Here is a 14161-nt window from a genome sequence, read left to right as displayed (position 1 = left end):
TAAAATAATGGAGTGCACGGTTTTCAGCATACACTTTATCAACAAAGTCTTAATATGGCCTTGGGTTTTCATTGGGGTCAAATGCATAATTGTCATGTTGATTCCACCGTGTTGCTGTGTGGTAGAGGGGCTCAGTCTCTCTCTGGGGCTGCTGTGGGTCACGTTGATCCTTCTGCATTATGGCATTCAGCTCTTCAATTTGTCGGACCAGGAATTGCTTGTCACGCTGTTCCTGTTACACCCAGATAAATACGGATTAAAGGAAGGATTAATAATGGTTGCAGTCAGAGGTTAAACTGGAACGAAGAAAATCTTAGTTTAGGTAGGTGATCACATCCCTTATTTTAAATCTTATCTTGGCTTTCAGTGTTATTTACATTATATTCAGACCTCAAACTGTCTTTTCTTTCCTGTTTTGCTTAAAGGTGTAAGTGAATTTATTGTAAATAAATATTATTGTATTATACAATTACACAAATCACACAATTTAAATATGCATAACCATTCTATTTTGCAGATTTGGATTACTAATAACCAAGCACTTACCTGCTTACACTGAGATTTCAGGAGTGCTACACTTTTCCCATGGACAGATGTCAAAGCGCTCACATAGCAAAGGAGCACACTGTGAATTAAATATCAAATACATGTAATACATAAATGGATGTTTTCAATCATATTTTTATCAACAATTATTTCATAAGCAGTCCTCACTTTATATCATTATTTATCTATATAAATCAATTATTTTAAACACATTAAAGTAATCTGAAGTTTTAAATGAAACCATAAGAAATCCTGAATTGACCCAAGGCTGTTTATACTGACCAGGAGAAGATGAAGAGTGGTATAGAGAATTTCTGGGAGCCGATATAAAACAGGAATCCTGCACTGGTGCTGTTTAGCATTTTGACAGCTTCTGGTACAACCTCCCACATTGTCGGGAAAAAGCGGAAAGGCCCACAGCCATAAGATGGATGGATCCTACCCCCCCAAAAAAGCATGACATACACATGATTACACATGAATACTCTGATCTGACAATGTGCTACAACATGGAGAGTGACAGGCCTCACTCACTTAGCCACACTGTAAAGGAGAACAATGCTGGCCAACATCCATCCAAAGAGCAGAACCAAAAGGAAGAAAAAGTTGGAGGTGGTGGATCGGAAGTTTCTTGTTGCCGGTTGGCAGTTCTGGAAGAGAGTTATCTGACACAAACAAGCATGTACAAAATGAGCAATTGCAATCAATTGCGCGTGTGTGTGTGTGTGTGTCTAAGAAGATTGTGCTTATGTCATACCTTTTTGCAGTAATAAAAGAGGATGAATTTGATGGTGTTGATAAATGGCAGCAATGGACAGAAAAGAGCTCCTGTCCAAACCACCGTTTGACTGTAAACTAGAGCCAAAACATTTGGGGCAACCAGAAACTCTTGCCGTCCCACCCACTGAGTCAGTTTACATGAGCAACGATCCACCACAATCCTGAACATGCCAAAAATAAGTTAAAGACATACATTTTTAATATAGAAATGTATGACCTAACACACACACACACGCACAAATGTTAAAAAAGTAATACAATAAAAAACAAAACAGACCTGCGTGGGAATTCCACCAGGATAAGTGTAGCAATGGTAATCAGGAAGTCAAAAAGAGTCAGTTTATACATTTCCTGTCCAACTCGTGTCTCCCAGCACTGTGGTTGTGAAAGAGGGATTTAAAGTTACAAAAAAAAATTCAACAGTGGCATTAAACAGTAAGACTTCACTTCGAACTTGTACTATTTTGTTCAAAAGTTTGGTATCAGTAAGATTTGAGGAAAAAAAAATTCAGCAAGGATTACGACTTTTACATTTTTATAAAATATTTCTATTTCAAATAAATGTTGTTCTTTTGAACTTTCTATTCTTCAAAAATCCTGAAAAAAGATATATCACACAAGAATATAAAGCAGCACAGCTGTATTTAACATTGATAATAAGAAATGTTTCTTGAGCAATAAATTAGCATATTTGAATGATCAAATGACACTGAAGACTGGAGTAATTGCTGCTGAAAACTCAGCTTCATCAAAACATTACACTTTTTTCAAAAACATTTAAAAATCTTACCGACCCCACATTTTTGAACAGTAGAGTATCTGACCAAATTATGAATGAGTGCATATCTTAAGTTGTTTACCTTATATTGAACATAAGAATAATTGCAGGGTATACACTTTTCATCGTCGATATTACCCTTGCAGGTAATCTGTTCCCATAGAGTGTACAGCAATACACCCAAACTCACCAAACGCAGGAAGACTGCCCTACAATCACAAATGCAGACAATGAGTAAAATTGAGCAGTGGATGAATGAACAATATGTGAGCATTTAACGAAAAGGATGCTTCATTAGAAATGATTCATTTTGAAAGCTATTTAATGAGGGTAACAAAAGAAACTGCGGGCTAAGAGCTCTTTAACCAAGGTTAAACAAGTACTGCTCTTCATCTTTCTGCTCTTTGTTCTCTTTATTCTGTGTGGGTGCGAGTATGGCTCTTACCGCAGCAAGGCCAGGATGACTGTGGTACTGGGAGAATACTTTTCCAGTAATGCAATCTTGTCACACAGTAAAGGCACCACAAAATTGCTTGCTGTTATGACCATGGAGGGCAAATATTGCCACAGCAGCCCCGTAAAACCTGTTGTTTTTTTAGTCTGAAAGAAAGAGAGATTTGAATAAATTGTCAAAAAATAAAGCCCAACAAGGTAATCAGAACAGCAACCAAATAAATAAATAAATAAATAGATAGATTTTTTGCATTTTCATATAATCTTGTACATCTTAAAACAAAAAAATAGACCTACACTGTGTCTGAAATCACAAATAGTAGGTACTACACTAAAAAAGTACACTCTATATAGTATGAATGTGTGTAGTATGAATGAATTTGAACGTGCTACATCCGCCATGTTGTCACTGTCATAGACCAGTGCTGGGTAGATTACTTACAAACTGTAATCCATTACTGAATACAAATGACATTGTAGTTAGTACGTAATCTATTACATTACACATTTTAGGTAATATAATCTGATTACTTTTAGATTACTTTTGACCCAACTCATTTATCACATTAATTTGAAAAGAATAATCTTGTAGCATTTTGATTTAAAAATGTGAAGAGAAAGAAAAGTGATTCCACTCTTTGTCATCAACAACATAAATTGCATTAAACATATGTCAGGCGTTCTCAAACTAGCGTTTGTGTAGGATCTGCAGGGGATTCGGAAACTGATAAAAAGCTAATAATGAATTTAATCTAAAAAATGTTAAATAAAAATAAAACACTTACTAAAAATATTTTACTTGTTTATGCTGTGTGGCCTCTCAATTTTCCATGTAATTATAGGTGCCATGCTAGTGGCCGTTCTTGTGTGTGCAATTCCACAAAAATGGAAGACTTTCCGAGCATATATTTAAGCTATATCTTCAGAGGTTCTTCACCGGTTCTTTGACTAAGGTGCTATATAGCACCTCTGAAGAACCGCTGAAGAACCACTGAAGCACCAAAATTGGTGCTATATAGCACTAAAAAAGGTTCCCCTATGATTACGAGCCTTTTTTTTTAGAGTGTAGGCTTTTTAGAAACGAAAATGTAAAAGTTAAAATTAGGGGAGAATTAGGGTGAATCACTGAATTATGAATAATTTACTGGCATTTTGTGAATATTAAAGTGCCCATATTATGGTTAATTGAATATTCCCTTTCATGCGTTGTGTAAAATGGAATGTAAAAGCAAAGTTGTAAGTCAAAAGTGCATGATAAATAAAGATATTGTCTCACCAAAAGAAAGAATCGACTCTGAACCGTCTAAAAGAGTCATCAGGAATTCGAATCCCATTGTGTTACGGTTCTACGTCACTAGATAAGACATTTGCATAATGCGCTGTGTTGTACGTTGTCCGCTCGCTAACAATTTGACCCGCCATTCAACGCGGGATTCGCAAAACACTAGCTCTTGAAAGATGGGTCAGTACCCACTTTATTTGGACCAGCTTGCTCCTCGGAATCACAACCTGTAAGTATGATTAATTATTGATGTATATATTTTTCAACCGTGTGTTCAAAATACGTCGTTTTGTGTTTTATATTGTGTAAGTTTCCGGCTAACCGGCTAACTCACGTTATTACTGTCTTACTCAATTAGTTAATGCTAACCAGCTGTGTGCACACTATTACCTAAAACTGTGTCTATTAATGCAAACTGACTGTCGTTCTTACTACTTTGAGTAAAGTTAAAGGATGGAGCAAGATTTGTTTTACAAACTTTAATGATGCATCAGTCATTCACGTCAGTGCTCGGCTAACGTATGTGCTGTCATTGATACAGAGACTGAATCATTGGATGAGTTGTTTGAGAATTATTGAAAAATGTGGTGATGTGCAATGTATATTATGAGAACATTTATTATGAGTTTTTGTAACCTTTGTAAACACGTAGGAGACCTCCAAAACAAAATTAGGAACCTTTAAAATACCATAATAGCAGTAATCATGTAATCAATAAAAAAGTAACTGTAGTCTGATTATGAGTATTTTAAAATGTAATATAATCCAATTACAAGTATGTCATTTTAGGAATCTGATTACGTAATCCAGGATTACATAGAATCAGTTACTACCCAGCACTGCATGACCTATGGTGTTAGTTGCATTGCTTTACCGCGATTCACAACTGCTCTCCTATGGCCTCATGGGATAGTAAAGTGTCCACCAAATGCGTACTTCAGAACCTCTGTGGAAGTAGTAGGTCATCTATCAAGTACTTTTTTCTAATACTATGTATTCAGACATACTGTCTGTTGGCATACAGTTTTTTGCATACTCTATAATAGGGAAGTATTAGATTTCAGACGCAGCGCTAGAAAAATTAATCTCTACATAGGTTTAATGAGACTTAATGTTTAGATTTAGCCACAGTTTTTTGTAACTTCAGCTAACCTGGCTGAACAAGGTTGCCTCAGCAATTCCATAGAAAGTTGCACCGATGAGTATTAAGACAACAATGTTAAGGAAAACCCGGAGTGCATAGAGAGAGACTGTTTGGCCCAAAGTCAGAGAGGCAGCCCTTTTTTTAAGTCTTTCCTCTTCTAGATCCACCTGAGGGAGAGAGACAATATGTCATCAAGATAATGATAAACATAATACTGCACTAGCAGTTTTCCTTTTAATTATTTATTTTTTCAATTGGAACGTACTCCCACACAATAGCTCACAATATTTTCATACAAAAGGTATTTGTTTCAAACTTGTTCTCCAATACACAGACCTGTAACCGGTAGCGAAAATTGTTTTGTTTAAGTTTTGTTGCGCCGTCTCCTTGGAGACCGTGATCCCATCCTGTAAACACCAGCATACTGTAACCCCCTGTTGTTCCTCCACCCGTCACAACGGCAACACGAGCCGTGCCGCCCATTCTGTTGGTCAATCAGGGATTTCGACTTAATACATCAGCGATGTTCTTTTAATATTTTGTTTTTATTTTTGTTCACAAAAATCTGACAAAGCTGACTCACCTAATAATCATACAAATGAAGCAGAAGAGAAAGTAGAAGGCTGCCGTCAACAGATATGCCAGAGGGATGTTGTACGAGAAGCCTTTACTCTCAATCATTGAATTATTATAGTAGCCATAAAACAGGTAGGAATACTCCATAAAACCCTGAAAGAAGACATGATTATGATGAGTGAAGATCATTTATAAGATATTCACAATGAAAAATAAGATATCAGATGTAAGATATAATCAGGGATTATTTCTATTTGTTTTCTATTCAGAGTCCTAAGTTTCACATTATTTAAGAACAGGCTCGCAAACAAACAATAATTTCTAAAAAAAAAACACATTACTTTTAATTTAATTCTTATTCTATTTGCTTTTTTTGTGCTCAAGTACCCTTTAGCCCTCATAGTTGTTCAGACATTTAAATTTAAATTAAAAGCAAGCCGGCTTAAATTTAAAACCTGCTATTTAAAAAAAAAAAAAGTGTTATTTAATTCATATACCTCTCATATACCTCTATACTATATCTCATCCAAGATGTTCAGGGTTTTTTTTCTTCAGTCGAAAAGAAATTACGTTTATTGAGGAAAACATTCCAGGATTTTTCTTCACATTATGCATTTCAATTGCAACCAACGGGTTGAAGGTCCAAATCAATGCAATTTCAAAGGGCTTTGAAGGGCTTCAGGAGGCTCTGCACGATCCCAGCAGAAGAAAAAAAACAAATGTATATACTTTTTAACCTCAAATGCACAACTTCTGTGTTGTTCTTCTTCACTACGTATGACGTCATCATGTCGGAAACGTTCACGTCCATGATGTAGGTGGAAGTACCGACCCAGTGTCGAAAAACGTTAAAATTGTCCGACATCGTTGTTTTACCTTTATTTTTGTAAAGAGCGTTTAATTTAGTCTTTGCACGTAGGTTTTAACACTGGGTCGGTACTTCTACGTACGTCACAAGCGTGACCTTTCCGACGTGATCACGGCATATGTCGTGAAGAAGCACAACACAAAATTATGTTTATTTGTTTTAGAATCTTTTTTTATTTGTTTAATGTTTTTTTGTTGTTGAAAATGACCAATGGTTTCGCTAGATAAGACCCTATTCCTCAGCTGGGATCGTGCAGAGCCTCTGAAGCCCTTTGAAGCCCTTTGAAACTGCATTCAGGGCTCACTCACTTGTCCAAATAAAAATATGCTTGTCCGGAATTTTTTTTTTTTTTGTTGGTGTTGTAAATATAAATTATTCTGAAGAAATATTCTTACCAGTGTTCAATCAGCTTTGACATATTTAAATCTGCATATTTGTGATATTTTTATCTTTTATAAAGGGTATTTTTACCATAATCTTATTAAATATAGGCCATGCTTCAGCTCTCATTTTATTGTTTTTAATTTGATCTAGAAATTAAATGGGAATAAGACACTATAGGGCTGTTACCAATCAAATTAAATAATTTACACAAAAAAATATAACTGCTTTACATAATGTTCTGAGAATGTTTTAAATATGTTTGAATACACAAAATAAATTTTGGAAAGATGAAACTAAACCACCAGGAGGTGGCAGCAGGTGACCGTCTGAATGAGTGAGTCATTGAATCATTCATTTAAACGATTTGTTCAAACGGGTGATTCATTCAAGAATGAGGCAGTTGTTAATGAATAGATAGGTCATTGAATCTTTGATTCAACCGATTTATTCAAAAAGCTGGATCATTCAGTAACACACTGTTGCTGTGAGATGCATTATGGTTCTGCTGTGATCTTTCTCTGGAACTATTTTCGCTGCTGAAATTTAACAAAAACACACACGCACCCGTCTCCTCTCATTCAGTCCGGTTAACCCTCTGAACACGGCGAACGCGTGTTCTGCTGGATTTTTCCTCATGACTAGTGTTGGTGTGACCGGTCAGAATTTTGTGTGGGATTGCACATAACGTGGATTCTACTCATTCCCACAGATTTCGCGCTCGCATCTGAAGCGCACACACATACCGTAATAAAGCCGCCTCTGACATACAAGTGCAAAAATGAGCTCCTTTTTCAGCTTATTAATGGTCAAATACACTAAAGAAATGTCTCAATGCCCATCTTGATGGTGAGTATTAACTTAAACACAGTCGTAACCAGTTCAGAATGTGTAACAGGAACAGTATTTGGGATCCATGTGTGCGTCAGGTCTTAAAGGGACAGCAATTATTTATTATTCAAACTACAAAAAGACAAACGATCACTTACTGCTCATGACTCATTAACTGGTGTAACTTTAATGGATTAATATGTATTACATTTTTTTACAATGAAGATTATCCAGTATTATTTTAAATTTTATTACTTTGTTTGTTTGTTTTTTTAATTCAGTTTCTTACCTGAATATTGTTAGACCTACGTTAAAAAAATAAAGCAGTCTATTTCATTTGTATCTTTATTCTATTGTATTTATTTGTGCTATTGTTTGTAATTTGTTTATTTGTTCTTATTTTATTACTGTTTACCCGTCTTTTTAAATTCAATTTGAAATCAAGCTTCCTTGTGCTGTGTGTAAGCTATTGCAACACAATTAGTTAGCAAATATTTGTGAGAGAATTGTAATGGTAATTGATCAACGTTTATATTTGAGAAAAAGCTTAAAAGCTTTATCATATAAAGTGATCTCTTCAGACGAAATGATTAATTGCCTAGACTTTCAATAGACAGACAAAAAAATTCATTATATTAAAAATATCTATTTGACAGTATATGTAGCGTTTTTCCCCCATGGTATCGAATATCGATACTTTTTTAGGTATCGTATCGAAGTTAGAAAATCCAGTATCGTGACAACACTACTCAACAGCGCAACCTTGTTACCGACAGTTCATTATACATTATATATTATTATCCACTATCGATCACCACTTATACTAAACAATTGCACAATCATTTTTGCATTTTGGTGATTCCCTAGTTATTTTTTAACGTTTTAATCAGGATACTTGTCCGGTCGTGCAAGTAAAATTCTCTTTCACTTGCCCCTTCAAAAAATCCACTTGTCCTGGACAAGCAGACAAGCATTAATGTCGAGCCCTGGCATTGATTTGGACCATCAACCTGTTGTCTGCAATTGAAGACCATTATGCGAAGAAAAATCCTGGAATGTTTTCCTCAAAAAACTAGACATGAATATCTTGGATGAGATGGGGGTGAGTAAATTATCAGGAAATTTTCTTTCTGAAGTGAACTAATCCTTTAAGCAGCACAAACTTTCAACTGTTTCTGTTTATGGAGCAACAAATCAGCATATTAGAAACAAATTCAGGATCATGTGACACTGAAGACTGGAGTAATGACACTAAAAATTAAACTTTGCCATCTAAAGAATAAATAACATTTTAAAATATATTACAATAGAAAATAGAAATGTTTCTACTACTACTGTATTTAGAAATGCATTCATTCATTGAGTGTGTCCATACCGTTCCTGAGATCAGGTCCAGAAAGTATGTGATGAACACTATCAGGGTATCAGGTTTTGGATCATACTGCAAGCATATATCCACACCTGTTTCAAACAAAAAATAATAGTATGACATTTTGATTGCATATATATATAAACCAGTTCATTATATTTTATGTGAATAGTATTTCAATAAAGAAGGTTATTTCCTGATTGTGTTTTACCCTGAATCCAATATTAGGAGCAGAGGGTTATTAAATGACATTAAGGGAATTCCAGCAAACTATTAATAACTACAAACTACTTTGCATTAGGTAATGAAAACATACCAGAACAGGGAAGTAAAGACCCAATTTAGTCTGTTCTATTAAAATAGTTAAACTGTTTCTAAAGCGATTTAAGGTTTTTTGGAAAGGTTTAGTTATTATTAATAATTATTCAACTAAATCAACAAATGCTTTTGTACAGATGTCTTCATCTCTTTGCTCCTGGGGACCCAGTGTCCTGCATAGTTAAGCTCCAGCCCTTTAATTAAACAAACAAACCAGCTCTTTAGGATTGCTTGAAAACCATAGGCAGGTGTGCTGAAGCAGGTTGGAAATAAACTTTGCAGGACAGTGCTAAGTTTTCAGTGCTGTTTTAATTTAATAGAACTTCGTGAAATTAAACTCTGAAGGTACTAGTGCTAAATACTGTATGTTGTCAGGGTCTTGCAGCTTTTCCAGATAATATAAAGTGTCTCAGTTCAGAGAGAGAGGATTGTGTTATCCTGTAACTAGCTGGAATGTTCTCATTAGAGGCACTGAAGCATGGAAATCTGTTTTTTTTTATACCAGAGAGATTGTCTTCCTACCAGTTAGATTGTTAGTTAGATTGACAGTAGAGAGGGTGGAGTTCAAGTTCATGGAGCGAAACACAACGCTGGGAATGAGGACAAATGCTGCGATTAACAAGGAGGACAGGAAGTTGAGAATCACAAGAAATCTCAGGAACAGGAAGTAGGATTGGACTCCTCCACCAAAGTGACCTACAAGAAAACAAGTGGATAAAGGAAAAGAAAAAAAATATGAATGCAACTTTTATTTTTGAACACAAATTATTTTTAATATACTTGTTTCTTTCATCTCCACTAGGCTAATATATTATCTATATATATATATATATATATATATATATATATATATATATATATATATATATATATAGATATATATAGATATATATAGATATAATATATAGATATACTTGGCATCTTTTCTTAGATTACCAGAGTATTTACTGGGGCAAAAACACATGTGCTAATGAGAGCACCATTTCTTATTTATGTAAACTATTTTTTTCACCTCCTATCCTTTGGATTCCCCTTTTCCACAGAACAAAATAGCTGAGAATGTATTTGGCAACCTCAAAGAAACGGCGAAATGTCTGTGATTGTTTGATGTTCCATGAGCTAGAAACAACAGGAACTCTCATCTGTTGCACCTGCCTGTAAGAAAATGAGAAAGAAACAAGCCATTTTACGATAAATCTTTCTAAAGCTAAAAATTTCAATGGATAATTCTGTCTGAAACTTTTTGGAACTAGTGTTAAGAGGGACCTATTATGCCCCTTTTTACAAGATGTAAGTCTCAGGTGTCTCCATGTGTCTGTGAAGTTTCAGCTCAAAATACCCCACAGATAAGTGATTATGCCATGTTGTAAATGCCCATTTTTGAGAGGAAGGAAAAACATGCTGTTTAAGTGCATGTGTCTTTAAATGCAAATGAGCTTCTGCTTTCTAGAAGAGGGCTGAGCCTTTACAGCTCGTGCCTTGGATACTCTGCCAAAAATTAAAACATCTGTTTGGTTTTGATTATCATTTCTATCGTGCTCATGCTCACATGACATTGCAGTTCTTCAAGTTTATTATTTGCATGTGTTTTAAACATGTTTAAAAATTATCATGAGGTCGAGAGGTGCTCTTAACGTGCTCGGCTCCTCTCGTAATTCCTCTCACACGTTGCGAGCCGCATATGAGCATATGAGCATCCACGATGTCCACGCGATTTCTCCCAAGAGAAAAAAACGACAGCAAAAATCGCTCGTACGACAGCAAAAATCGCACCGTGTACGCCCGGCTTAAAGCCATATCTAAACTTCTGATATAGTTTTCTGAGGGCACATATCCGAAGCACGCGCACAGACAGCTGGTTGTCAGACTGCGCATCCTGTGAGTATTAAGTTCTCTTTTGATCTTAAACCATCAAATACACACAAATTATGTCAAAAACACAAAAGTTCACATACCGTAAACACAGTCGGTTATGTCTCTGTGAACGTAAACAGCAAGTAAAGAAATCGCTTGTGTATATTAGATCTGTGTATGAATGTGATAGCAGCATAATATACAGTACCTACTGTTAAATAAGCTGTTAATATTAATCAAACAACAAAAGCAAAACAGAAAATCACTCAATGCTCTTGACTGAATAACTTTATTAGCTTTAATAAGAATTCATTTATTACTTGGATGCTGCTGTAAAAAGCTCTGGCGAGGAGATAAACATGGCGGACTGTGTACCGCCCACTCAGGGCGGGGTCTATGTGTCACATGCCTGTCCTGTCTCGTGTGCACTTGTGGTGTTTTGTTATTTTGGGCATGTGCTCTGTCTTTGTCTTGATCCCACCCCCCTTGTAATCTCGTTATTGGTTTCATTTGTCCCACCTGTGTTCCCTCGTTCCCTGCTTGATTTGTCCCCTTTAAATAGTTCCTTTGTGTGTTCAATCTGTCGTATCGTTGCCATGTTATGTCTATGTCTCCCGTTTCCCCTGTGATTTCTGTTTTAGTAGGTTTTCAGTTTGTTTTGTTATTTATAGTTTATGTTGCCCCCTCGTGGGTTTTTGTGTTGTATTTATGTTTATTTTTTATAAATAAATCCTTATTTCTGCACTTGAGTCCTCGCACCAGTTTCTGCTTGTTTGGACGTGACACTATGCTAACAGGGCAGAGTCCATCAGCAGTCGTGGGCGGGGCCTTATTCTGAGACACTGCTTATGATTTATGGGGATTAAAAAGTGGGTGAATTTTTACCATTATAGGGTGATTGTGTACACACACTCCCAACACACATTTATGTTCAAAAGTGACTTTTGCATAATAAATCCCCTTTAAGACAGAGAAAGAAGAATTGTTTGTCTTCACTTCAAGAGTATGGCTGAATTTTGATCATGTAAAAGTCGACACTGGTACATTTATGTATATGTAATGAGATCATGCATGTACCATACTGCTCTCTTCAGGCCCATGTGCAGCGGCAGCTCTCTGAGATTTTGAGGCTCATTAGAGTCTTCAGCATCTTCAGGCGGGGAGGCCCAATCAAACTGAACAGCACTGGTATCTTGGGCTGGAGCTGGAGCTGTCCGTAACCTCAATGAATGCTGGGAACCATATGGACTAGGGTAGTCTGTTGGTGTTCAGAGAAAACAGATTAATTTCAGAGCAATAACAATTACAAAAGTTGGTATATTAAAATTATATTTGGCAAGGATAAGAATAATACTGATGTTTAACTGTACTGTGAGACATTAAAGTCAAGTACAGTAGCCTAATGGTTGTGCTAAAAAATAGGACTGATTTAGGAGCAGCATTTTCCCATCAGCTCAGAAAATATTCTATGCACTACATTACTATACATAGCCATGACCTATATATCCCTGCCAGTTCTCTTTAACACTTCTAAGATAACAGACTTTACATCTTCACACTGAACATGGTTAAAACTAAGGACATACACATCATCGCTGTTAAATTTACACTATTACAGTGTAATCAGTGTGCATTTAGGAAGCAAGTCATTGTAATAAATAAAGAACACGAAAAAACAGTAAAAAGCTATTAACTGATTAGTTACCTCATCATATACAGTAATATTGTACATAAATAAATAAAGTAGTCAGTAAATAGTATGATTATAATGTCAAGATTCATCAGGCTCAAATTGTGAAAGAATGGTTGGGCGGGAGCATGAAGAATAATTTTCACACCTTGAATCAGACCTTGAATTCATTAAAAGTCTTTAGGATGTGCTGGAGTAGACTTTACAGAGTGCTTGACTCATACACTGTCAATACAAGATCTAGACCAAAAACTGATGCACCTCTTGATGGAAGTAACATCACAAAACGAATTTCCATCAAGAGGTGCATCAATTTTTGGTCAAGATCTTGTATTGACAATGCTAGCACTCTGTAAGCATTCTTTTGAGCCTGGTGAATCTTGACATTGTCATCCTGGAATATGGCCATCATGTGTCTTCCTACCTACATGGTTGTTTTACACTCCTTCAATCAGTGCTAGAAGAACGGTTGCTTAACATATAGCTTGCTAGAAACCTAATAAATACTGCAATAATGATATTGTCATAAGCATTGCCTATTTAAATTCAAACAGCGACTTTTTTGTCTTTGTTTTAAGTGTAACGTGGCTTACATTGTAACGTTAGTGTTATTATCAGTGCATTTTACAGTACGAGACATTTTAATAGCTCAGTCAAAACAGTTATTATAGAATTACATAACTTAATGACACACAGATAAGGAACTGTACAATATACAGTCTCCAAAATTATGTCTTATAATATTTTAAGATTTTCGAGCTGTAAATGAAAACGTACAACTCTGACTAGCTAACCTGAGTGTAAATAAACGTACGTATCATATTCTCTTACCTGGAGTTGGATGGACTTGATTGTTGAATTCTCTCAGCTCCATCAGAAATCAATATAGATTCCACATAAACAAACACGAAGACAACTAGCACAATCCAAAAACGGCAGTAGTCAGTAACTTAGTGCATAGCTATAGTTTGGAAGATTCCCACTGACGGAGAATAACACAGGTGTGTCAGGACTGTCAACTGGACTTTGAATCTCATGGAAATAAACTTTAGAAACATTTCCTTGTACTTATTACCAGCTGAACACCAGCTTAGTTCACACGCTATAAGACTTACGTTACTGTGACAAAGAGACAAAGGTGACCTATTGACAGATCCTGTTACCATGAGTGAAGATTCAGTCTTCAACTCAAACATTTCCTCTCTCTGTGGACTGATAGCAGATATACTTTTTTTTTAAACAATGACTAACGTAATAATAATTGAATAATAAAGTTTTTAATCTGTTGAAA

At 35.6% G+C, this 14161-nt stretch overlaps 1 protein-coding gene across 1 annotated transcript; it reads right to left on the bottom strand.

The window, feature by feature from the left end:
• Nucleotides 1–49: 49 nt before the first annotated feature.
• On the bottom strand, nucleotides 50–13744 carry tmc4 (transmembrane channel-like 4; the record flags this gene model as incomplete). The annotated part of the gene is made up of 16 exons (XM_079836817.1): nucleotides 50–232; nucleotides 547–625; nucleotides 829–984; nucleotides 1081–1211; nucleotides 1304–1487; nucleotides 1604–1701; nucleotides 2187–2313; nucleotides 2550–2704; nucleotides 4992–5150; nucleotides 5320–5467; nucleotides 5567–5712; nucleotides 9015–9100; nucleotides 9849–10022; nucleotides 10339–10481; nucleotides 12258–12438; nucleotides 13702–13744. 16 exons carry the CDS (start codon nucleotides 13742–13744, stop codon nucleotides 50–52), a joined length of 2193 nt encoding a protein of 730 aa, XP_079692943.1.
• Between the last annotated feature and the right edge of the window lie 417 nt (nucleotides 13745–14161).

Source organism: Gobio gobio (assembly GCF_949357685.1).
Source record: "Gobio gobio genome assembly, chromosome: 15".
NCBI classification, from domain to species: Eukaryota; Metazoa; Chordata; class Actinopteri; order Cypriniformes; family Gobionidae; genus Gobio; species Gobio gobio.
Note: the sequence above shows the minus strand (reverse complement) of the source record. Positions and strands in the feature narration are given on the sequence as shown.